At 58.8% G+C, this 24,024-nt stretch overlaps 1 protein-coding gene across 4 annotated transcripts in view; it reads left to right on the plus strand.

Annotated features, from left to right (window-relative positions):
- The window catches only part of PDE1B (phosphodiesterase 1B), a 148,949-nt gene that overhangs the window by 120,207 nt on the left and 4,718 nt on the right, over positions 1-24,024 (plus strand). For all 4 annotated transcript variants that reach the window (XM_073318684.1, XM_073318683.1, XM_073318682.1 and 1 more), the window contains 12 exons: positions 2,591-2,773; positions 3,315-3,381; positions 4,074-4,190; positions 7,766-7,906; positions 8,770-8,870; positions 9,906-10,031; positions 10,759-10,860; positions 12,155-12,275; positions 16,104-16,185; positions 16,364-16,484; positions 20,844-20,980; positions 21,666-21,784. In XM_073318684.1, coding sequence (XP_073174785.1) covers positions 2,591-2,773; positions 3,315-3,381; positions 4,074-4,190; positions 7,766-7,906; positions 8,770-8,870; positions 9,906-10,031; positions 10,759-10,860; positions 12,155-12,275; positions 16,104-16,185; positions 16,364-16,484; positions 20,844-20,980; positions 21,666-21,763 — 1,396 coding nt within the window. In that variant the 3' untranslated portion in view covers positions 21,764-21,784. The remainder of the gene's footprint in view (positions 1-2,590; positions 2,774-3,314; positions 3,382-4,073; positions 4,191-7,765; positions 7,907-8,769; positions 8,871-9,905; positions 10,032-10,758; positions 10,861-12,154; positions 12,276-16,103; positions 16,186-16,363; positions 16,485-20,843; positions 20,981-21,665; positions 21,785-24,024) is intronic.

Raw genomic sequence — 24,024 nt, forward strand, 5'->3', positions numbered from 1 at the left:
TCTGATCTGTCTTGCCATGCAGGGCAGCCTGCCTTTGTGACGGATGGTCCCTTATGTTAGAGAGCTTATTCCTTCACTCTCCCACTTCCCTGGTCCTTCTCGCATGAACAGAGAGCAACAATACCTGAAGTCCGAAGGTGCAAACAATTCAATGTTTATTGGGGTGAACTTCCAGCAAGCTTAAATACAAGTTCCTTTTTCCTTATTTTCGAATCCCAACTTACTTCCTGTTTGCCCCTAATTTATATAGTAATATTCTTAGCTATACCTTAACCAATCTTATTCTACTGAAATTTAACTAACCAATCCTAACATATTGTAACATGATTAGCTAACCAATTATATCCCACCACAATAATTAGATTACACCCAGCAAAATTAATTATACAGCAGACAGAAACAATCACAGAACCAGACAGAGATTATACAGACAAACAATAGCAAAGTGGGAACTATAATGACAAAACAATACAGAAGTGAGGATTTCACATCCCAGCTATTGATAAGTGAGTTCTTGCCAGACAGGATGCTATCAAACTAAGTTTCCTTTTACATTTTCTAGGCACTTCCCTTTCTCTGGAGGTGATAGGAATACAATCCTGTCCTGATAGTGCCTGACAGCCCAATAGCACCTTATTTCAATGTGACTAGTTGGGAATGTGAAGAGGTGACTGTTCGCTTCCTAGCTTATGGCTGCCTCTGCTGCTTAGCCAAAGGCCTTAGCCTAAGAACAGGGCCTCAGACTGTCACAGTAAGAGAAGGACCTTACACTGGCAGACAGTGATTTTGATTCTTTCTTTTATACCTCTAACTAGCCAAGTGATAAGAATACACCTAAATTCTTAGATGATAGGCCTTTACAGACAGGCCTGAATATCTATATCCTAACACTTTACACCAAGGATCACAGCAATAGTCAGGTTACTCCCAGTTCCAAAGGACCAACCATTTACCCCAGGTCAGTAGCACCTTAGATCTCACGCCAAAGACAACACGTGTAGCCAATTCTATACTAAACTATATACAGATTTATAAACTAGGGAAAGAAAATAAGAGTTATTTACAAGGTTAAAGCAGAAAAACATACACAAATGCGTTCCGATCTTAAATTTCAAAAGGTAATAGACACTTCTATAATGTGCAGCTCATATGTCCTTTTGGGCTAACCAAGGCTAAGCAACTGGGGATCTTTTGCCGAGCAATCCTTGCCTCCAAGAGTCCAAGCAATACAAAAGATACAGTTCCTCCTTGTTAGCACTTTTTATTTCTTTCCCCCTTCTGCATGAAGTTGTACATTCAGCTGTTGGGAGGAACTCATGGTGGGGGAGAGCAATCAGCAAAGCCTTTTGTCCTCTGACATTCAGTGTTGATGGGCCTCCTTAGTTGGGCAGGAGCTAATAGCTCCTGTTGGTTTCAGAGTAACAGCCGTGTTAGTCTGTATTCGCAAAAAGAAAAGGAGTACTTGTGGCACCTTTGCTCAAATAAATTGGTTAGTCTCTAAGGTGCCACAAGTACTCCTTTTCTTTCAGCTCTTGTTGGAGACTTGTATTTACACTCTCCTTAATGCTTCTCTCCTGTCTGGTGATTAACAGTTACAGACCAAATGGGATACAGATGCTGTAAGTGAGATTAATGCAGACAGCAACTCACAAGTGTTTCATAAAGTCTAAACAAATTCTTATAATTCTAATACCTATTTTAATATTACATCACCAGACACAACCTCAACAGCCAGACTGGTTCCAGCTACGTAGTTGTCAGTGTTCAGTTCAGTTCACATCCGATGAAGTGAGCTGTAGCTCACGAAAGCTCATGCTCAAATAAATTGGTTAGTCTCTAAGGTGCCACAAGTCCTCCTTTTCTTTTTGCGAATACAGACTAACACGGCTGTTACTCTGAAACCAGTTGAGACATGGCGCCTTGACATGAGCTGGCACAAGATATGCCAGCATCTCATAGGGGATGGGATGCCATGCTGACAGGGGTGTATGGGAGGAGGAGATACAGGGGATCAGATACCATGCTGTCAGGCATATGGGAGGAGGACATGCAGGGGATGGGATGCCATGCTGACAGGGGTATATGGGAGGCGTTTGTGCAGAGGATGGGATGCCATGAATCATAGAATCAAAGAAGTTGGAAGGGAAGGGACCTTAGGAGATCATCTAGTCCAACCCCCTGTTCAAAGCAGGACCAATCCCCAACTAAATCATCCCAGCCAGGACTTTGTCAAGCCTGACCTTAAAAACTTCTAAGGAAGGAGATTCCACCACCTGCCTAGGCAACGCATTCCAGTGCTTCACCACCCTCCTAGTGAAAAAGCTTTTCCTAATATCCAACCTAAACCTCTCCCACTGCAACTTGAGACCATTACTCCTTGTTCTGTCATCTGCTACCATACTGACAGGGGTATATGGGAGGAGGACATACAGGGGATGGGATGCCATGCTGACAGGGGCATATTGGAGGATGGCAAGTGGCATGTATAGGGCATGGGATGCTGTGCTGATAGGGGCATATGAGGGGAGAGGGATGGAGCGTGGGGGGTGGTGCGTGTCCATTCCTGCTTCACTGGCAGTTTCCGTTTCAGGCAAATCCTGGACACAGAGGATGAGCTGCAGGAGATCAAGTCGGACGCAGTGCCGTCCGAGGTGCGGGACTGGCTGGCCTCCACCTTCACCCAGCAGACCCGTGCCAAGGGCCGGCGCTCTGAGGAGAAGCCCAAGTTCCGCAGCATTGTCCATGCTGTTCAGGCCGGCATCTTCGTCGAGAGGTTCGGAGCTGGGGGGCATGGCGGGGGCTGTCTACGGGGAGTTTGCAGGGTGCTGTATTGGCATGTAGGGAGAAAGCTCCCTGCCTGGTGGAGGGGGCTGGAAGCCTGGACTCCTCGGTTCTATTCCTGGATCTGGGAGGCCACTGGGATCTGGTGATTTCAGCATGGGGACTGGGAGCCAGGACTCTCTGGGAGGGGAAGAGTGTCTAGTGGTTAGAGTGGGGGAGCAGGAAGTCTGGACTCCTGGGTTCCATACCTGGCTCTGGGAAGGGAGACAGTATAGTCACCGCCCCTCTCTGTGCCTCAGTTTCCCATATTGTGTCCAGGGATGCTCCCCACACTGGGTGTGGGAGTGGAGAATGAGGCTGAATGTCTGCTGAGTGCTCTGAGACTCTGGGGAAGGCTCAAGCAGGATCACACACACCCCTCGCCTCTCATGGCAGGGGATCTGCCTCTCTGGGCTGGCTACCTGCCTTAGCACCCTCTTCTGGCAAATGGGGAGCAGGGCCACAGTCTCACCTGCTGCTCCCTTTCCCCGCAGGATGTTCCGCCGGACGTACACAGCCGTGGGACCTAACTACTCCACCTCTGTCATCAACTGCCTGAAGGTAACAGCAGGGAGGGGAGGTGCCTGCTGCTCCCCATGCCCCTGACCCTGCCCGTGAGACGGGCCATGGCTCCCATGGGGGCGGAGGCTGCAGCCGGTGGCAGCCTGGCATCCTCTGTGCTGCTCACCCCTGTTTCCCTGTGGCCATCAGAGCCGAGCATGACTCTGCCCTGTGCTGGCAGAGCCAAAGCTGGCCCCACGAAGGCTGCATTGCTATGCCCATTGCTTGGGAGGGGTCACCCGGCCCAGCCCTGCTGTGTCACACGAGCGCTGTCCCCTCCCAGCACCTGAAAATCCCCATCACCTCTTCCTGTGACATGTGACATGTATTGGCTGGGCAGGGCTGCACCAGGCTGATGGACAGGGCCCCCCACAACCACAGGCACAACCCCCTCCTACCCTTAGCTGGGGTGTCGGTGCCCCTCCCTGTCCTGCTTCCCTAGGTCAGACGCTTTGCCCCTGCACCCATTCGCAGCTCATGCTGCCTGTGCTGGATACAGGGTGTTTCAAAGGCCCCCTGGATGTAACTCTGCCACCTGGAATGGGACCCAGCCTAGCCCTATGCCAGCTCCTCCCAGCCTGGTTCAGGCAGTGCGCCCCCTGCCTGCCACGGCCCTGCGCCAAGCTGCCTGTCCCTCCCCAGCCTTGCTGCACGGAGCGGAGGTGTGACTTCCGCTCTGCCTTCTCCCGCAGACCCTGGACCTGTGGTGCTTTGACGTGTTTGCGCTGAACAGGGTGACGGAGGACCACGCCCTGCGCACCATTGTCTTTGAGCTGCTCACCAGACACAACCTCAACAGCCGCTTCAAGGTCAGCAGCCTGCCACCTTCTCCCCCGCCCCCCACCAGCATCCTGCTCCCCGCCATGTCCCATCACCAGCCCCCTGTCCCCACCAGGCCCCATCACCAGCCCCCCCGCCCCATAAGCCCTATCAGCTGCCCCCAACCCAGTCTCCTGCCCTTTATCATGCCCCATCAGCAGCCTCCTGCCCACTCAGCCCCAGAGGGCTGGAAGATCCAATGGGTAGTAGAACAGGAGCCCATGAGTGATACCAGGATCTCCAACCCTCTACACAGCCCAGATCTGTCCCCAGCACTCAGCTGGGAAGGAGGTTTGGGGGACACAGTGCAGGGGTGTGGCCAGCAGAGCCAGCACCCGAACAGGCCCGGTGTGGTCACAGCAGCCCTGGACCCATTCCTGGGGCTGGGTGCCGGCCTCTGTTTGTCAATGGAAGGGCTGGGCCTTGCAGAGAAGAGATCCCCTAAGTTTTTCTCTAAGCCAGCTGAATGGAGAGGTCACGGCGACCTTCCCGGCTCCACAGAGGCTTAGGTGGGTATGTGTGTGCGTGTGTATGTGTAACGCCCTCAGACACTGGGCGGGATTGAACCTGGGACCTCTGGAGCTCAATGCATGAGTCTCTACCGCATGAACTAAAAACCTTGTGGCTCTTAGCCAAGGCGGTAGCAGACTCATCAATCGCTAGCTGGGCTAGGTACCACTAGAGGGGGACAGAGTGCCACTCCCAGCAGGCCTGGGTTACATAGGCACACGTATGTGTATCAGTCTGCACGTGTGTGCATGAGTAGGGATGTGCATGCATGTCTGGCGTAGGAGTATGCATGCCTGTGATCTGCATGCGCATGTCTGTGCGTGTGTGTTCCCGGGCATGCGTGTCGGGGCGTGTGTGTGTCTGAGTGTGCATGTCAGTGCCCAGGTGTGCATGTCTGTCCAAGCATTGACTGTTTTTCTTCGCTCCCTTGCGGGGCCGGTTATGTTCACCCATTGACAGTAACTGATGGGGATGAGGTTTGTGTGAACAGCCCTACTTGCTTTTCCCGTTCTCCGCAATGCTCTCCGTTGTCCAGGCATGACACAGGCACCCATCTCGCTCACATGCTCAGGGTCACACAGTCGCCAGCTTTGGGGTTGGGAAGGAATTTTCTCCCCAGGTCAGATTGGCAGGAACCTGGTGGTTTTCACCTTCCTCTGTAGCAGGGAGCAGGGATCACCTGCTGGGATCATCTGGGCAGATCCTACCTAATCAACTCCCTGCCATGGCAGGGGCCTTGGGCATTGGTGGCACCTCGGTCTCTCCTCTTCTCTGCTGGGGCCAAACCTGCTTTGATTAAGCGCAAGTCTTTAGACTTGGTACCAGGTGTCTGGGTGAAATCCCCTGCCCTGTGCTGCCCAGGGGCTGAGACTAGATGATCTAATGATCCCGTCTGTGAAACAATAAAACAAGGTCCCAGCAGAAACACATGTATCTCACACCATGGAACAAACTGCAAGAGCAGGGGGCTCCGTCAGCATCCCGCCTGAGGAGCGTGGGGAGCGGTGTGTGAGCCAGCTCCCCAGGTCAGTGCCCCAGCCCTTTGAGACAGGTTGGGGGCAGCTCCCTGGTCCCCTGCACAAGCTGGCATCGCTGCCTGGGGCTGAGCTGTGGTGCCCACACGCAGGGTGTTTTCCCACCCACATGCTGGTGACTGATGGGGGGATCGGGAGCTCCTGGGCTCTAGCAGGAAGGAGATGCTAATGGGCTCTCTGGGACTGCTCCAGGCAGAGCCACAGAGCAAGGGGAAGGCAGGGGTCTGTGGTTCCCAAGATCACATCCCCTGGCGGCTTTTCAACATGGCTGAAAGGGGCCATCTCAGGCACTGGCCCATCCATGCAAACAACCGGTGCCCAACTCCTCCGAGAAGGTGGCAATCAACATGTCTGAGCCATGTCCCTGCTGCAGCATGACACGCATCCACCCCAGACACACTGCCTGAGTGCATGCCTCAGTGCATGCTGGGAAAATCCGGGCAGCTACCCGTGGTGCCTCAACAGGGACAGCGCACCCAGGAGACGTGCACGGAACAGCACCATGGAGCAGTGCATGCTGGGACGCCTTGCCATACAGGGACCTAGAGACGGAGACTGTCCACATCAGTGACCCAGGCTCATTCAGGGGTCCTGGCTGCTCAGTGCCAGGCTGGGTACAGGGAGCTGCCCTGAGGCAAAATGGCTTCTGGCAGGGGTCACGTGCCAAGAGCTGCCACGGTTATTGCCCGAGTGTTGATTACGTGGGGCAGAAGATGTACTAAACTCCGAGCCAGCCCTGTCTGGGTGCCTGGGTGGGAGGGGCTGGAGTGGGCACAGGGCTGCAATGGGCAAAGGAGTCCATGGTGCTGCGCTGGGCAGCACAAGTGCCCTGCAGGGCCCGATTTCCAGTGCCCGTCTTTGCTCTTTGCCGTACATCTGCTAGGAGTCGCTGGCACTGCTCCAGATTGTTGTGAGCAGAGTCGAGCCCCAGTCCCAGAGACCTTCCCACAGGCACCACAGTCATGGCATATAGGTCAAGGACCCTGGCGTAGCAGATTGGTGCTTCCCTTCTGCAGCCACGGTGGGTGTGGTGGCCCGAGGAGGCTGGAAGCTCTGACAGTGTGTTGGTCTAGATATTGTTGATTTCCCAAATGGTAGCACCAAGGAGCCCAATCCAGGGTCAGAGCCCATTGTGCTGGGTGCTGCACTGACTGCTCCTGGCTGGAGAGCAGAGGTGTCAGACTGGCTGTGACGGGCGAGGGGGAGCAGAAGCAGAGGCTGTCTCCACATGCCAATCTCTGGAGCAGACTCTCCTTTGCCCCCGAGGGAATGGACTCAGGTGTGATGCTCCTCTCCCCACTCACAGCAGGGTCGGGACTAGACATACAGCACATCCACCCCCTGTCTCCTCTCTGCCCTCTGCGTATGGCAGGGCTCTGGCAACAGGGCTGGCAGTGTGGTGATCCCTGGACCATGCAGCTCTCGGGCAGCTGCAATACCATAGAACAGGCAGGGCAGGGCTGCCCCCTGCTTGTGGGCCTCAGCCTCAGCCTGGCCCCATGGAGCCCCTCAATGGCTGGGGGAGTCCTGGGGCCCATTCACTCCCTGGCCTCTTTGCAGGTACTGCTCAAAGACACATGTGGCTTTACCCATGGGAGCAGCAGCAGTTACTCCAGTGAGTAAGTCCCTGCAGGATGAGGCCTGAGCCCGTCTGACATCAGCAAATAGAACAAGATCCCCCAAAACCACAGTGGGAGAGCAGGCCACTGCCCTGGGGGGAGCTCGGAGGTCTGTGGCCTAGTGGCACAAGCACAGGTCTGGGAGCCAGGAGTGCTTGAGTCCTTTTCCCACCTGGGCAGCCTTTGGCAAGTCACTTGGCTGTTTCCGTGCCTCAATTTCTCCATCAATCCTTCCTGGCTGCCCCTAGGGTTATTACGTGGTGATATTTCTGGCTCCAGTACAGGCTGGCAGCCCTCTCTGGCAGGCAGATACCCCCACAGCGCACAAGGGGCGCCCAGCTTGCATGCTGCTGGCTCAGGGCTCTGGTGCTGCAGCCTGACCACCGTCTCCTTGCTCCGCAGATCCCCACTGTGTTTTTAATGACCTTACTGGACGCACTGGAGGCTGGCTATGGGAAATACAAGAACCCCTACCACAACCAGATCCATGCGGCTGACGTGACCCAGACTGTGCACTGCTTCCTGCTGCGCACTGGCATGGTGGTATGTGGGCGCTGTGCCAGCTCGCTGTGTCCAGGGCCCCTCACCTGGGTTCATGCTGAGGGGTCACGGTCTGGTCTCTCCACTGGCTGGTGGCTAATGGGGGGAGGTGGGACGATCAGGGCATGCTACTACTTCCTCCCTGGTGCCCACGGGTGGAGGGCAGGGGATCTCCCACAGCACTCAGCAGCAGCTGCTCCAAGCTCCTAGTTGCACAAGACAGGGAGGGGGAAGCTCCGTCCTGGCTCTTTCCCAAGTTTGTGGGGATCCAGAGTTTGGTTCAGCCAGTTTTAGAGTCAGGGCCCAGGCTGGGAGTGGGTCAGATCCAGCACCACTTCCCCAGATTTTGGGGGTACTGGGATCTGCGTCTTGGTCCAAACCCATGTAAGAGCTGCCTGGTTCCCCTGGTTCCAGTGCAAGGGGCTGCATTGTTACCAAGGAGCACAGCGCACCCTAGCGGCCTCTCCACCATCACAGAAACAGGCAGGTGGAGAAACCAGCCCAGCGTCAGGAGGGTGAATGGACCTGAGTGCCCTCCTTCTCCCAGCTCCCTGGGCGGGCCCTGGCTGCTTCCTCCTGCCCAGCCCAGCCATCACCTGCACCTGGCACCTGTGTTTTCCCTGCTGCCAGCATAGCCTGGGCTGCAGCCCCTGAGAAGGAGTCAGGAACAGGCTGGAGGGACTGTTAATATAGTGGGGACTCTTAATATAGTGGGGTCACTATATTAAGGTGCCTGCTGCCAACCTTCCCCCCCCCCCCCCAGGTTATGTAGGAGCAGTGATTCCTGCACCTCTGCCCAGGGACAGGCCAGGGTGCTGAGCTGGGCAGGGCCCCGCGTGGGCACTAACAGCGTCTTTGCCCCCCAGCACTGTCTGACGGAGATTGAGGTCCTGGCCATCATCTTTGCAGCTGCCATCCACGACTATGAGCACACGGGCACCACCAATAGCTTCCACATTCAGACCAAGTGAGTGCCCAGGTGGCAGCGCATGGCACGGCCCCTCCAGCCCGGGATCCAATGGTGCAGGAGGGTGCTCTGGGCTGGAACCGCAGGGTTCGGAGGGCGTGAGGGGGATCAGGGCAGGGGCAGGAGGCTGGGATACGGGAAGGGGTGCAGGCTTCGACTGGGGGTGCGGGCTCTGGGGTGGTGCTGGGGATGAAGACTTTGGGGTGCAGGAGGGTGCTCTGGGCTGGGACCCAGGGGTTCGGAGGGCAGGAGGGGGATCAGGGCTGGGGCAGGGGGTTGGGGCATGGGGAGAGGCTCAGGGATGCAGGCTCTGGGCGGCGCTTACCTCAAGTAGCATGGCCAGGCAGCTCTGCTGCACACTGCCCCATCCGCAGGCACCGCCCCTGCAGCTCTCATTGGCTGCGGTTCACAGCCAATGGGAGCTGCAGGGGCGGCGCTTGGTGCAGGGATAGCATGCAGAGTGGAGGCCCCTGGCTTCCCCTACGCATAGGAGCCGGAGAGGGGGCCATGCTGCTGCTTCCAGCAGCTGCGTGGAGCGGCCCCCGACCCTGCTCCCCAGCTGGAGCGCTGGCAAGTCCCAGATCCCGCTCCCCAGCGGGAACTCAAGGGCCAGATTAAAATGGCTGGCGGGCCATAGTTTGCCCATCCCTGCTCCAGCCTGAGCTCTGTGGAGGATTGGGCCCGCTTCGGCCTGTGCTCTGGGGAAGGATTCAGCCCGCTCTGGTCTGCGCTCTGGGGGATTCCGCCCCATTTCAGCCTGTGCTCCTAGGGGAGGATTGGGCTCGCTTCAGCCTGCGCTCTGGGGGGATTGGGCCTGCTCCGGTCTGCGCTCTGTGAAGGATTGGGCCTGGTCTGCACTCCATGAAGAATTGGGCCCGTTCCAGCATGAGCTCTGGGGCAGAATCAGGCCCAATCTTATCTACGCTGTGCTGGTTCACTCATCTCTCAGTGATGTGGTTGTGATAGCAGCCGGCTGCCTGCCCGGGGTGGCCTCTCCCCAGCCCCAAATCTTAGCCATGGCTCCTCTGGTCCCAGGTCTGACTGCGCCATCCTGTACAACGACCGCTCGGTGCTGGAGAACCACCACATCAGCGCCGTCTTCCGCATGATGCAGGAGGACGAGATGAACATCTTCATTAATCTGGCCAAGGATGAGTTTGTGTAAGGCCCTGCCCTCCTGTCCCTCTGCAGGACCCCCAGAGCCCGTGTCCCTTTCACTTCTGCGAGCCACTGGGTTGCAAATAAGTGGCTAATCATGCTGCTCATCTGGCCAGCAGGGAGCACATTGCAGGTGTCTGCCTATGATCATATGTATCCGCTCAGCGCAGAGAACACTGGGCAGCAGATACAGACATCGGCCCCCCCGTCCCAAATCGAAACGGAGGCAGAGAGGGGACCTTCCTCCCCTCCGTGTTTATGATTTATCAGTTGAGTTACTGTGTCACTTCGGGGCCCTCGTCCTGGAGCAGGACCCCGTGTGCTGGCACTGTACAGACACAGCACAAAAAGCCTAGTTAGTGAGTTGCTGATGGGATTTTTAGCACGGAGCAACAGTAAAGCACCCCATCATGGTGGAAGCGGTTAATGATGGGGGTACGTCTCTCTGAGATTCATGCACAGAGGGTGGTGCTGAGGGCCTGGTGGGGAATAGGGCAGGGAGCTCATTCAGCCTGAGGCTCTGCTAACTCTATTTCCGAGCCTTCTGTGTGGGGGGGACCTCTTAATGGGGAGCGCTGGGGGCAGCTGCCAGCTCAGGTTCATTGTGTTGTGCTGACAGAGCAGCCACAAAGGGGCCAGTTCATAAAATGCAATGGGTGGGGCGTGTGCAACGGGCTGAGTGGCTGGCTGTACAGGAGTGATCACATGTCTGTTTCTCCACATGGGGCAGGGAGCTGCGGTCCCTGGTGATTGAGATGGTCCTGGCCACGGACATGTCCTGTCACTTCCAGCAGGTCAAGTCCATGAAAACCTCCCTCCAGCAGCTGGAGAGGTGAGTGAAGGGGTGGGGGTGGAGGTGTCTTTCCAGGCCGCTGAAGGAAAGTGTTGCTTCAAGGGGAAGCAAGAGGTGGTGTTGGCGGGGGGCGGGGGGCAGGTGCTTTGTGCACGTAGGAAGTTTATGAGCACGGGTGGCTTTGTGTGCAGCTGAGGTGGGTGACAGAAATGTGTGTGTCACATGTGGATTTTGGGAGTGGGATGTGTGCTGGGCAGGGGGTGTGCATTGTGTGTGTGTGTGTGCGCGCATGCTTTGGCTGTGCAGGTCTGTGTGCGTATGTGTACGCACACACATGTCCACACACGCCTGCGTGTCCACAGACGTGTGTCTGCATGTGCCTGTGCGTGTACATGTGTCTGCATGCACCATGTAGACAAATTGGAGAGTGTTCAGGGAAGAGCCACAAGGACAATTCAATGGCTGGAGAAACTGCCTGCTGGGGCGAGACGGAAGAAGCTCCATCTATTTAGCTTATCAAACAGCAGGGTAAGAGCTGACTTGATCCTGGCCTGTAAATCCCTACACAGGAGCAGATTTCTGAGAGCAAAGAGCTCTTTAATCTCGCACTCAAAGGCAGAGCACGATCCAATGGCTGGAAGCAGAAGCTCAAAAAATTCAGGCTAGAAATAAGGTGCAAAAGGTTAAGTGAGGAGAATTAACCCTTGGAACGACTGGCCCCGGGGTGCAGTGGATTCTCAGTCATGTGGGGTCACTCTGTCCTGCGGCTGGAGCTGTCATTCCCAGCTTGGGTGTACGGACACTCGGTAGCTTTGATGGAGATGACATGCTACAAAGAGCACTGTGCCCGCAGTGGCACGGGTGGTGGTGCAGGCTAAAATCCCATGTGAAATCCTGGGTGTGTATTCAGGCAGTGTATTCTCGCTGCCTTGATGCTGTGGCCACACTGCTGTGTTCAGCGCACTAGCTCCATCAGAGCTGGGAATTACGGCTCCCGCTGCAGCCTAGATGGACCCTTGGAGTCTGGCTCTAAAAGCTTTGCTCTAGCTCGGCTGGAGGCTGGAATCCCTGGCTCTGGCCGGGGAGATGCAGACGGACAGAGCAGGTGATGGTAATAGCCTGCACACTGTTGAGCTGAATTGCGTCTGTGCATGGCGGTGGGTGTGTGTGAACGTGCCTGTGTGCAGGTGTGCACACAACTCTGTGCCCAGGTGTGCTGGGCTGTGTCTGGGCGCCAGGGGTGAAGAGAGGTGGGGCCAGACCGTGCTTGGGTGGAGGCCGGGTAGAGAGCAGGGCCCCTCCCTCACTACGCCTTTTGCGCCTCCCTCTGCAGGATCGATAAATCGAAAGCGCTGTCGCTGCTGTTGCATGCAGCCGACATCAGCCACCCCACCAAGCAATGGAGCGTCCACAGCCGCTGGACCAAGGCTCTGATGGAGGAGTTCTTCAGACAGGTACCGTGGGGAGGCTCAGCCGGTCCCCAAGGCCTGCAGCTCTTCCCAGCTCCCTTTAAAACCAGATGAGCCCATGGGGTTCCAGGCCTTGGTCAGAAGCAGCTCAGGGGACCCAGGAGCTTGCAGTCTCAGGAACCTGTCCTAGGAGGGGAGAGATCCCCAGTGATTTCAGTGTCACCCGCTGCCAGGGAGAGTCCATACCCAGGCTGCCGGTGGAGAGTGGGATCAGGCTTCCCCCGAACCGGCTCCTCTTGGCCAGGGGAGGACGATTCCCTTACGCAGCCTAACAGCCCGAGGGCCCCAGGTAAGGCACTGAAGCTCAGTTATCCCTGCTGTGACCCCCCTTGGTCTCCCCCAAGTGTGGGCCTGCCCCCGTGTTGCCCTGTTGGTGGCACGATCTTCCCTGTGACTCTGCAGTACCAACCAGCCTTTCTGAGCCATTGCTGAGCTGGGTATTTCTGGCTGGGGCAGTGATTCCGAACCCAGCCCCCCTGACAGCAGAGAGCCAAGCCCAGAGCCTCTTCCAGCCAAGGAGCTTGTGGGCTGCACAAAATAATGGAGTTCCCCGACAGCAAGGGCGGAGCACAGAGAGAGGAAGGAACATGGCTCAAAGCCAGTAGCAGAGCTGAGAACGGAACCCCGGAGTCCTGACTCCCTCCGCACCCCCACTCGATCCCACTCTGCGATGCCGTGGGGCCTCGGGGAGCGACAGCGGCGTGGGGACTGCGATACCACGTGGCCTCGGGGTGCGACAGCGGCGTGGAGACTGCGATGCCGCGTGGCCTCGGGGCGCGACAGCAGCATGGTGACTGCAATGCCGCGGGGCCTCGGAGCGCGACAGCAGCGTGGGGACTGCGATGCCGTGGGGCCTCGGGGCGCGACAGCAGCGTGGAGACTGCGATGCCGCGTGGCCTCGGGGCGCGACAGCAGCATGGTGACTGCAATGCCGCGGGGCCTCGGGGCGCGACAGCAGCGTGGGGACTGCAATGCCGCGGGGCCTCGGGGCGCGACAGCAGCGTGGGGACTGCAATGCCGCGGGGCCTCGGGGTGTGACAGCGGCGTGGGGACTGCGATGCCGTGGGGCCTCGGGTGCGACAGCGGCGTGGGGACAGCGATGCCGCGTGGCCTCGGGAGACGACAGAGGTGTGGTGACTGCGATGTCGTGGGGCCTCGGGGCACGACAGCAGCGTGGGGACTGCAATGCCGCGGGGCCTCGGGGCGCGACAGCGGCATGGGGACTGCGATACCACGTGGCCTCGGGGTGCAACAGCGGCGTGGAGACTGCGATGCCGCGGGGCCTCGGGGCGTGACAGCGGCATGGGGACTGCGATACCACATGGCCTCGGGGTGCGACTGCGGCGTGGGGACTGCAATGCCGTGGGGCCTCGGGGCGCGACAGCAGCGTGGGGACTGCAATGCCGTGGGGCCGCAGGGCGCGACAGCAGCATGGGGACTGCAATGCCGCGGGGCCTCGGGGCGCGACAGTGGCGTGGAGACTGCGATGCCACATGGCCTCGGGGTGCGACAGCGGCGTGGGGACTGCTATGCCGCGTGGCCTCGGGGCGCGACAGCAGCTTGGGGACTGCGATGCCGTGGGGCCTCGGGGCGCAAAAGCGGCGTGGAGACTGCGATGCCGCGTGGCCTTGGGATGCGACAGCGGCATGGGGACTGCGATGCCGCGTGGCCTCGGGGTGCGACAGCGGCGTGTGGACTGCGATGCCGCGTGACCTCAGGAGACGACTGCAGCGTGGGGACTGCGATGCCGTGGGGCCTCGGGAGACGACAGAGGTCGCGACAGTGGCGTGGAGACTGCGATGCCGCGTGGCCTTGGGAGACGACAGAGGTCGCGACAGCGGCGTGGTGACTGCGATGCTGCATACCCTCGGGGTGCGACAGCGGCGTGGGGACTGCAATGCCGTTGGGCCTCGGGTGCGACAGCGGCGTGGGGACTGCGATACCATGTGGCCTCGGGGTGCGACAGCGGTGTGGAGACTGTGATGCCACGTGGCCTCAGGGTGCGACAGCAGCGTGGTGACTGCAATGCCGCGGGGCCTCAGGGCGCGACAGCGGCGTGGGGACTGCAATGCTGCGTGGCCTCGGGGTGTAACAGCGGCATGGGGACTGCGATACCACGTGGCCTCGGGGTGCGACAGCAGCGTGGGGACTGCAATGCCGTGGGGCCTCGGGGCGCGAAAGCGGCGTGGAGACTGCGATGCCGCGTGGCCTTGGGGTGCGACAGCGGCATGGGGACTGCGATGCCGCGTGGCCTCGGGGTGCGACAGCGGCGTGGGGACTGCGATGCCGCGTGGCCTCAGGAGACGACAGCAGCGTGGGGACTGCGATGCCGTGGGGCCTCGGGGCACAACAGTGGCGTGGAGACTGCGATGCCGCGTGGCCTCGGGAGACGACGGCGGCATGGGGACTGCGATGCCGCGTGGCCTCGGGAGACAACAGAGGTGTGGGGACTGCGATGCCGCGTGGCCTCGGGGTGCGACAGCGGCGTGGGGACTGCGATGCCGCGTGGCCTCAGGAGACGACAGCGGCGTGGGAACTGTGATGCCGTGTGGCCTCGGGAGACAACAGAGGTGTGGGGACTGCAATGCCGCATGGCCTCGGGGTGCAAGAGCGGTGTGGGGACTGCGATGCCGCGTGGCCTCAGGAGACGACAGAGTTGTGGTGACTGCAATGCCGCGGGGCCTCGGGGCGCGACAGCGGCGTGGGGACTGCAATGCCGCGTGGCCTCGGGGTGTAACAGCGGCATGGGGACTGCGATACCACGTGGCCTCGGGGTGCGACAGCAGCGTGGGGACTGCAATGCCGTGGGGCCTCGGGGCGCGAAAGCAGCGTGGCGACTGCGATGCCGCATGGCCTTGGGGTGCGACAGCGGCATGGGGACTGCGATGCCGCGTGGCCTCGGGGTGCGACAGCGGCGTGTGGACTGCGATGCCGCGTGGCCTCAGGAGACGACAGCAGCATGGGGACTGCGATGCCGTGGGGCCTCGGGGCACGACAGCAGCATGGTGACTGCGATGCCGCGTGGCCTCGGGAGACGACGGCGGCATGGGGACTGCGATGCCGCGTGGCCTCGGGAGACGACAGCGGCGTGGGAACTGCGATGCCACGTGGCCTCGGGAGACAACAGAGGTGTGGGGACTGCGATGCCGTGGGGCCTTGGGGTGCAACAGCGGCGTGGTGACTGCGATGCCGCGGGGCCTCGTGGCGTGACAGCGCCGTGGAGACTGCGATGCCGCATGGCCTCGGGGTGCAACAGCGGTGTGGGGACTGCGATGCCGCGTGGCCTCAGGAGACGACAGAGTTGTGGGGACTGCGATGCCGCGGGGCCTCGGGGCGCGACAGCGGCGTGGTGACTGCGATGCCGCAGGGTCTCGGGTTGCAACAGCAGTGTGGGGACTGCGATGCCATGTGGCCATGGGATGTCACTACAGACTCATCCCCACTGGAGTGTGAAAACAGGCATTTGCAGCTACAAACGCTCACTGTGTGAACCAAACTCACTCCCAGAGACACAGACAGTCAATCGTGTGCAGATCGAGTAGTTTCGGCTTCACACCTGCTGTCCTGCCCCAGGGGCCGGGCTGCTCAGTGGCAGATAGATTGAGCCTCATGCCCAGGGACAGTTTGAATCCTGTGTTTTGGACCAGCTGAGTATGTAACCCAGGTGTCCTGGCTCGTATTTCCCAGGCTCACAGCAGTAGCTGAGTCCACTGAATCCCTCTCCTGTGCCCAGGCTGCTCTTGCGTCACCCTGGAGCTGGGTGCCCCAGGCGTTTGGCAGGGATAATGGTGCTCTTTGTCTTGTTTCCCGCAGGGGGACAAGGAGGCTGAGCTGGGCCTGCCCTTCTCTCCGCTCTGTGATCGCAAGTCCACGCTGGTGGCCCAGTCCCAGATCGGTGAGTCGCTCCCTCCCCCCACCACACACCTGCCCTGATATATTTGGTGACTTGCCTGCCCGTTGGGCCAGGCCATGCCCTCATATCTGTGCATGCAGCCCTGCTGGCTCAGGGGTCCGTGGCACAGTGGGGTTCCAGGTGCATCGCATTCTAATGCCACCTCCCTCTGCCTCCGCAGGTTTCATCGACTTCATCGTGGAGCCCACTTTCTCGGTGCTGACGGACGTGGCAGAGAAGTTTGTCCTCCCGCTGATGGAAGAAGGCTCCAAGTCTAAGTCCTCCTCCAGCCAGCAGAGCAGGTGAGCACTAGCATCGGGGACACACAGCAGCTAGAAAGCTCAGGGGAGTGTTACTAGCACTGATGCCCTTGTAGTTTTTCAGCGTGCTCAGGAATGCAGGGTCGTATCACTATCCCTACATTCCAGGTGGGGAAACTGAGGCACGACACAGGGAAGGGACACAGAGCAAGCATATAGGAGATTTGGGATTGGAACCCAGGAGTCCTGGCTCCCAGGCTGCACACTCAGTACATAGGCCCAGTCCAGATCTCTTGTGCCAAGGGAAGTGGGGGTGCTGTGTTCACGTCTGACTGCAGAGATCCTCAGGGCAGGGCAGGGCAAGCTGCATGTCCTGGTCGAAGTCTGGTCTGTGGGGACTGCCTAGGCAAGTCACTGATTCCTTCCCAGCCAGTACCACAGAGTTCTGGGGTGTCAGTGGCTGGCCGGCTCCAGGCCTCCTGGCGCAGGGGAGCTGTTGGTGCCTTGTGTTGCCTCAATATCCCCTCCAGGAGGTGGTCACACTGTTGGGGGCCTGGGGCCTGGATCTCATGGGCAGAACCCAGAGCCCTAGGGCCAGGTTGTCCCAGCAGATCTCATTGTTCTGGGGGGAGGGGAATTCTTCATTGTGCTCAAGGATGGGGAATGGGGGAGGGGAGGATCCCAATTGTTCTCAGTGGGGGTGGAGGGACAAAGTAGAGCTGGCAAGAAAACAAGGATTTCATGGTGTGAAAACTGTCCAGGTTTTGGCATTTGGTTTAGTTCCACATTGGGACAGAACTGAGACCTTTAGACCTTTCTGGCAAAAACCCAGAGAGAAAGCGAGAGAGACGCACCCCAAAGTACCCAGCGGGCCAGGTGCTCACCGGGGCTGGGGACAGCGGCGTATTATCGCCTAGGCCGACAAGGCCTAAGCCTCGGGCAGCAAATTTGAAGGGGCAGCAAATTTATAATAGCAGCCAGAGGCGCCAAGTTCCCCCAGCGCCGGTGGGTGCTCGTGCCCCCCTGCCCCCGCCCCAACTCCACCCCTTCCCAACCCCTTCCCCAAAGTCCCCCCGCCAACTCTGCCCCTCCCTGCCCCTATTGGTCCCCTTCTCCAAATCCTAGCCCCACCTCCTCCCCTGAGAGTGCGGCGTTCCCCCCTCTTCCTCCCAGCTGCGCGAAGCTGTTTCATGCACAAGCGCTGGCAGGGAGCAGGGAGAAGCAGAACCCAGCGGTGTGCCCAGGGGAGGAGGCAGAGCAGAGGTGAGCTGGGGCCGGGCGCAGGGCGGAGAGCTGCTGGTGGGGGCTCTGCACCCAGCCCCGGAGCACCCACGGAATCGGTGTCTATGGATGCCGAGATTCTACCAATCACAGCACTTATTGAAAACACCAACGAGGGTGCGAATTTGTAAAAAAACTAAAAACAAGTTCTTATGGGGGCGGCAATTATTTCAGGGCCTAGGGGTGGCAAAATCATTAATCTGCCACTGGCTGGGGAGACACAGGGTCCAGGTCCAGCTTAGCCCAATTCAGAGCATGGATGTGAGCCTGGGCCTTCCACAGCCCAGGGATCAGGAAAACCTCTGCCGGTGTCTCCATTCTGGCTGTGGGACGGTCGTTCAGCCTCGAGGAATTTATCTTAATTAAGTGTTTCGGAGATGTTCGAAGGGGATGTCTGCTGGGCTGGGCCAGCTCCTCACTGGGGTCAGTGCCGTGGACTAGATGGGCCTGTGTCCTCTGACCCTGCCCTCAGGGGCACTCCCTGTCCAGAAATAGAATTAGACTGAAACACTAGTAAAGTGAGGCAGCCCCCGATGCTGTCCAGAGGGGCCAGACCCCCCTGTAGGCTGGTGCTGCTGTATGAGCCCCTGGGCCTCAAGAGCCAGCACAGCACAGAAGAATGCCCGTGAGACTGGACAGCAGGATGCCTGGGTTCTGGTCCCATCTCTGCCACTGGTTCATGATGCGGCTGCAGGTAAATCGTGTCTCGCAATCCCTCGGTTTTTCCATGTGTAAAATGCTGACACTACTAGGAAGGGTGAATGAGCCTGCTTCTCCTCTTGCTCCATAGTTTAAGGCCAGAATGGACCATCAGCTCATTGAACGTGGCCTCCTCTCCAGCACAGGCCATTGACTATCACCCAGCCACCCCTAGGTTGGGCCCAATGACTTTATTCAGACCAATGTACTCAGGCCTCAGAGAGCTACGCTGTTGTGGGCCACAGGCAGAGAAGAGGAGAGGAGAGACCGGGTGCCACCAATAGCCAAGGCCCCTGCCAGGGCAGGGAATTGATTAGGTAGGCTCTGCCCAGATGATCCCAGCAAGCAATCCTTGCTGCAAGCTGCAGAGGAAGTTGAACCCCTGCCCCCAAGGTCCCTGCCAATCTGACCTGGTGGGAAATTCCTTCCTGTCCCCAAATCTGGCCACAAGCATGACCCTGAGCATGTGAGCAAGATCCACCAGCCGACATCTGGACAGAGGAGTCGCAGCTCCAGGACCAGCTCAGAGCAATGGGCCACTTATCTCAGTGGAACTTCATTGACCACAGCGATGTTCCTCCAGTGAAGTTACCCACGTCCAGCCCCATGTGTGCTGACGAGCCCTAGTATCCCCATGAGCCATGTACGTTCCCCTGGGCATCCTTCCCCACCACCCAGAGATTCCCTTGGATGCAGTCCGACATGGCCATGAAAGGAAAGATGCTGGAAGCTTTGGGACCTGCCTGAACATCCAGCTCTGGCAGTACCGTCAGCTGATCCTTATGCAAATGAGATGCTAATCTCACTGCTCTAGATGAGATGACTTTGAAGAGTCTCCTAAGAAAAGACCCCCCTTCCCCCCCACTTCAGAGCACCAGGAATATGTAAAACAACCATCGTGGAGACTTCCCCAGACTGCCAGCAAAATGCTGGTTCAGCCTGAGTTTGGGCTGCAGCTCCAGCCCAGTCTGCCCCTGCCATGTTGTAAAGGCAGGTTCCCAGTTGTGCTGCCTGCCTGAGTCCCTGCTGGGCCCTGGAGCAGTTACAGGCGATGGTTTTTCTCTATGGGAACAAAGGGGAATTTCAAGGTGTCGCTTCCAAAGGCCTTTATCGCCGCAAGGCTCTGGGGAGGTGGGTAGCAGGGCCAGGCGTGGCCTTGGGCAAAGTCAAGCTCTGCGTAAATGGCTCCTTTTTGTAGCTGGGAGTCATGGCCCAACTTCAGAGCTTCACAGCAGCTCTGTGTGCACATGCCAGTGTGAGAGCCAAAGGCCAGTGACCCAGCTGGGACCCCGCCGATGGCTCCAGGCTGCAGTGCCTGAGCCTCACCATTAGCGAATGTTCAGCGTTAGCACCATTTCACCAGGGGAGACTGAGGGTCAGACCGAGCCAATGAGCCCAAGGGCAGAAGGCCTGAGCCAGAGTCGTTCCATTGACTTGAATGCATTTCGGATCAGGCCCCAAACAAGTAAGCTGTAGAAATGGGGATAGAACCCAGGAGTCCTGTCTCAGCTACCCCTGCTCTAACTCACTAGAGCGCACTCCACACCTAGAGTGGGGGATAGAACCCAGGAGTCCTTAGCCACAAGACTTAGCAAGTGACCAAAGACAGTGGGGTTTGTCGTGCTGGTGGCAGGTGCCCCTCTAGACACGGGGTGCCTGTGAACACCAACACCATGAAGGGATAATTGAGCCTGGACAAATTTTGCATGACTTTCACATGGTTGTGTTTGCCAGTGCAGGCCCCACAGCCACGTGCAAATGCCACCCCCCTGGGGTGTTGCTGGGAAAGGTTTGCCCGGCTACGGCTCCCAGCTGTCTCGTGTGTGATCTGTGCTCGCCCCCTGCTGGCCTTGTGCATAACACCATCAGCAGAGGATGGAACAGGTCTGAGGGGAGTAAGTGGGGAGTCCCGAAGGAGGATGGAGCAGTGGGTCCAGCAGAACTCAGCACTGCCCCTTCCCTGGGGTCAGCACCAGCAGAGCCTCCCTATTGGCAGCTGTTCTTGTCCTCAGGCCGGCAGCATTACTGCTCCCCCTGCTCCTGCCACTGGATGGCAATCTCACTTCCCAGCCTCATTAGCAGGCGCTCTGAGGAGGCAGTGGGGGGTCTCAGTGCAAGGGACTGGGAGCTGCGAGGCCGGGGTCAGGGGGTCTCATCTCAGCTGCCCCTGTCTGTGAAGGAGCAGGTGCATCCAGGGTTATTTGTTACTCCAGCTGAGGGGCTGATGTGCTGAGCTGTTGGGTGCAGGCAGCTCCCATGGCCGTAGGCTGGAGTGGAGGAGATTAAGCCTGCAGTGTCCTCACCTCAGCCCAGCCCAGCCCCAGCCCCTCTGTCCCGACTGTTGGGGCTCCCTGCCGTGCACCCCAGCCTTGGTGTGGTTCCCACACTACATTGGCACTGCCCCCTCTGGCTTCCCTGCAGCTCCCAATGGAGACAGCCTTCCCTGGACGAGCATTCAGAGCTGGGTGACATCAACACCGACATCACCAGCTTCCGCTCCACCTGGACCAAGTACATCCAGGAGAACAAGCAGAAGTGGAAGGAGCGAGCGGCCAGCGGTACGTACTGGGCATGCAGGGCTGCGAGGGGTGGGGGGTTCCCCAGGACCTGGGGCCCTTTGAGGAGAATCCCTCCCCCCCACATCTGAGAAATTCTCAGGCTGATCTCACTGTGCCCCCGCACCCTCTGGACTGAGTCAGGCCCAGCCTGGGAGCAGCACATCGCTCCTCACCGGTCCCGGCCAGGGACAGTAGTGGCACGGGAGGAAGGGCCTGGCTCTGTGAACCTCGCTCCTGCACCAGGGGAGTGAGGGAGCCAGGTGGGCTCTGAGCAGGGCTTGTGGCTGTGGCAGCATGGCCCACAGGGCTGAGGGTTGCAGGTGCTCCTGGGAGCAGGCAGACGGGGGCCAGCGGAAGCTGTTCATCTAATTCCAAAACCAAACCAACACAGGGAAGTGGAGTGAGATGGAGAAAGGCCAGACACTCCAGCCCATGCAGGCTGCACGTTAGCCGAATGGCAACCCCCTGGTGGCAGGGTCTGCGGCCCTGCATGAGACAAGTTGGCAGGTCTCAGCTCAGTCCACATGCCTACCTATTTCAGGTGGCACGAAGCAACCCCCTCATGGCACCCCACAGCGAGGCCATGGAGCCAATGGTCCACATTCACTAGCTCCATCCTGAGTGGGGTCCCTGCCGCCCTGTCTCATGAGCAAGCCCCAGTGCCCCACATGCCCTGTCTCTCCAGGGATCACTAACCAGACATCCATTGATGAGCTGTCACCATGCGAGGAGGAGCCACATGCACCCGAAAACCAGCACAATCAGAATGGCGATGTGGAATAGCACAGTCTACGAGGGAGTGAGGTGAGCACCGGTCACCACGAACCCGGAGTCAGTGCGGCCTGGCGCTGCCCCCTGGCACCGGTCACCATGAACCCATAGTCAGTGTGGCCTGGCGCTGTCACCCTGCACCGGTCACCACGAACCCGGAGTCAGTGCGGCCTGGCGCTGCCCCCTGGCACCGGTCACCATGAACCCATAGTCAGTGTGGCCTGGCGCTGTCACCCTGCACCGGTCACCACGAACCCGGAGTCAGTGCGGCCTGGCGCTGCCCCCTGGCACCGGTCACCATGAACCCATAGTCAGTGTGGCCTGGTGCTGCCCCCTGGCACCGGTCACCATGAACCCATAGTCAGTGTGGCCTGGCGCTGTCACCCTGCACCGGTCACCACGAACCCGGAGTCAGTGTGGCCTGGCGCTGCCCCCTGGCACCGGTCACCATGAGCCCATAGTCAGTGTGGCCTGGCACTGTCACCCTGCACCGGTCACCACGAACCCGGAGTCAGTGAGGCCTGGAGCTGTCCCCTGGCACCGGTCACCACCATCCTGGAGTCAGTGCGGCCTGGCGCTGCCCCCTGGCACTGGACACCATGAACCCATAGTCAGTGCGGCCTGGCGCTGCCCCCTGGCACTGGTCACCACAAAGCCGGAGTCAATGTGGCCTGGTGCTGCCCCCTGGCACTGGTCACCATGAGCCCATAGTCAGTGTGGCCTAGTGCTGTCACCCTGCACCGGTCACCACAAACCCGGAGTCAGTGCGGCCTGGCGCTGCCCCCTGGCACTGGTCACCACAAACCCGGAGTCAGTGTGGCCTGGCGCTGTCCCCTGGCACCGGTCACCATGAACCCATAGTCAGTGTGGCCTGGTGCTGTCACCCTGGCACCGGTCTCCACGATACCAGAGTCAGTGTGGCCTGGCTCCATCATCTTGCTGCCTCTCACTGTGAACCCAGAGTCAGTGCGACTTGGTGCCTTAGAATCATAGAATATCAGGGTTGGAAGGGACCCCAGAAGGTCATCTAGTCCAACACCCTGCTCGAAGCAGGACCAATTCCCAGTTAAATCATCCCAGCCAGAGCTTTGTCAAGCCTGACCTTAAAAACCTCTAAGGAAGGAGATTCTACCACCTCCCTAGGTAACGCATTCCAGTGTTTCACCACCCCCTTAGTGAAAAAGTTTTTCCTAATATCCAATCTAAACCTCCCCCACTGCAACTTGAGACCATTACTCCTCGTTCTGTCATCTGCTACCATTGAGAACAGTCTAGAGTCATCCTCTTTGGAACCCCCTTTCAGGTAGTTGAAAGCAGCTATCAAATCCCCCCTCATTCTTCTCTTCTGCAGGCTAAACAATCCCAGCTCCCTCAGCCTCTCCTCATAACTCATGTGTTCCAGTCCCCTAATCATTTTTGTTGCCCTTCGCTGGACTCTCTCCAATTTATCCACATCCTTCTTGTAGTGTGGGACCCAAAACTGGACACAGTACTCCAGATGAGGCCTCACCAATGTCGAATAGAGGGGAACGATCACGTCCCTCGATCTGCTCGCTATGCCCCTACTTATACATCCCAAAAGGCCATTGGCCTTCTTGGCAACAAGGGCACACTGCTGGCTCATATCCAGCTTCTCGTCCACTGTCACCCCTAGGTCCTTTTCCGCAGAACTGCTGCCTAGCCATTCGGTCCCTAGTCTGTAGCTGTGCATTGGGTTCTTCCGTCCTAAGTGCAGGACCCTGCACTTATCCTTATTGAACCTCATCAGATTTCTTTTGGCCCAATCCTCCAATTTGTCTAGGTCCCTCTGTATCCTATCCCTCCCCTTCCCCCGGCGCTGGTCACAGCAACGCTGGAGTCAGAGTGGCCTGCCTGGTGCCTTCACCCTGCTGCCTGTCATTGCGAACCCAGAGCCAGTGCAGCTTGGTGCCGTCACCTGGGCGCACTGTGCCATCCCAGTTGGGAGGATCCCACTCCCGCTCTGCCCGGTGCAAATGGCACACAAAGAGCTGAGCCTGGCAGGTGCTGAGTACACCCGCTTACCCTGATGACAGTCCTCCACTCCCTGCTCAGCGGGTGCGTCAGAACCTGCAGCCAGGGGCCACGAGTCCTATGGGCTCATGGTGCCCGGGCTCCACCAGTATTCAGGGCTCAGGGGGCCCGGCTCCACCAATGTTTGGGGCTGGGTCTCTCCCCCGGCCCCGAGCCTGCCACTCATCCTGACTCTGCTCTGCCTGGCATCAACTGCTGCCGCAGGGTCCTAATTCACTAAT

Source organism: Lepidochelys kempii, chromosome 20 (genome assembly GCF_965140265.1).
Source record: "Lepidochelys kempii isolate rLepKem1 chromosome 20, rLepKem1.hap2, whole genome shotgun sequence".
Lineage (NCBI taxonomy): Eukaryota > Metazoa > Chordata > Testudines > Cheloniidae > Lepidochelys > Lepidochelys kempii.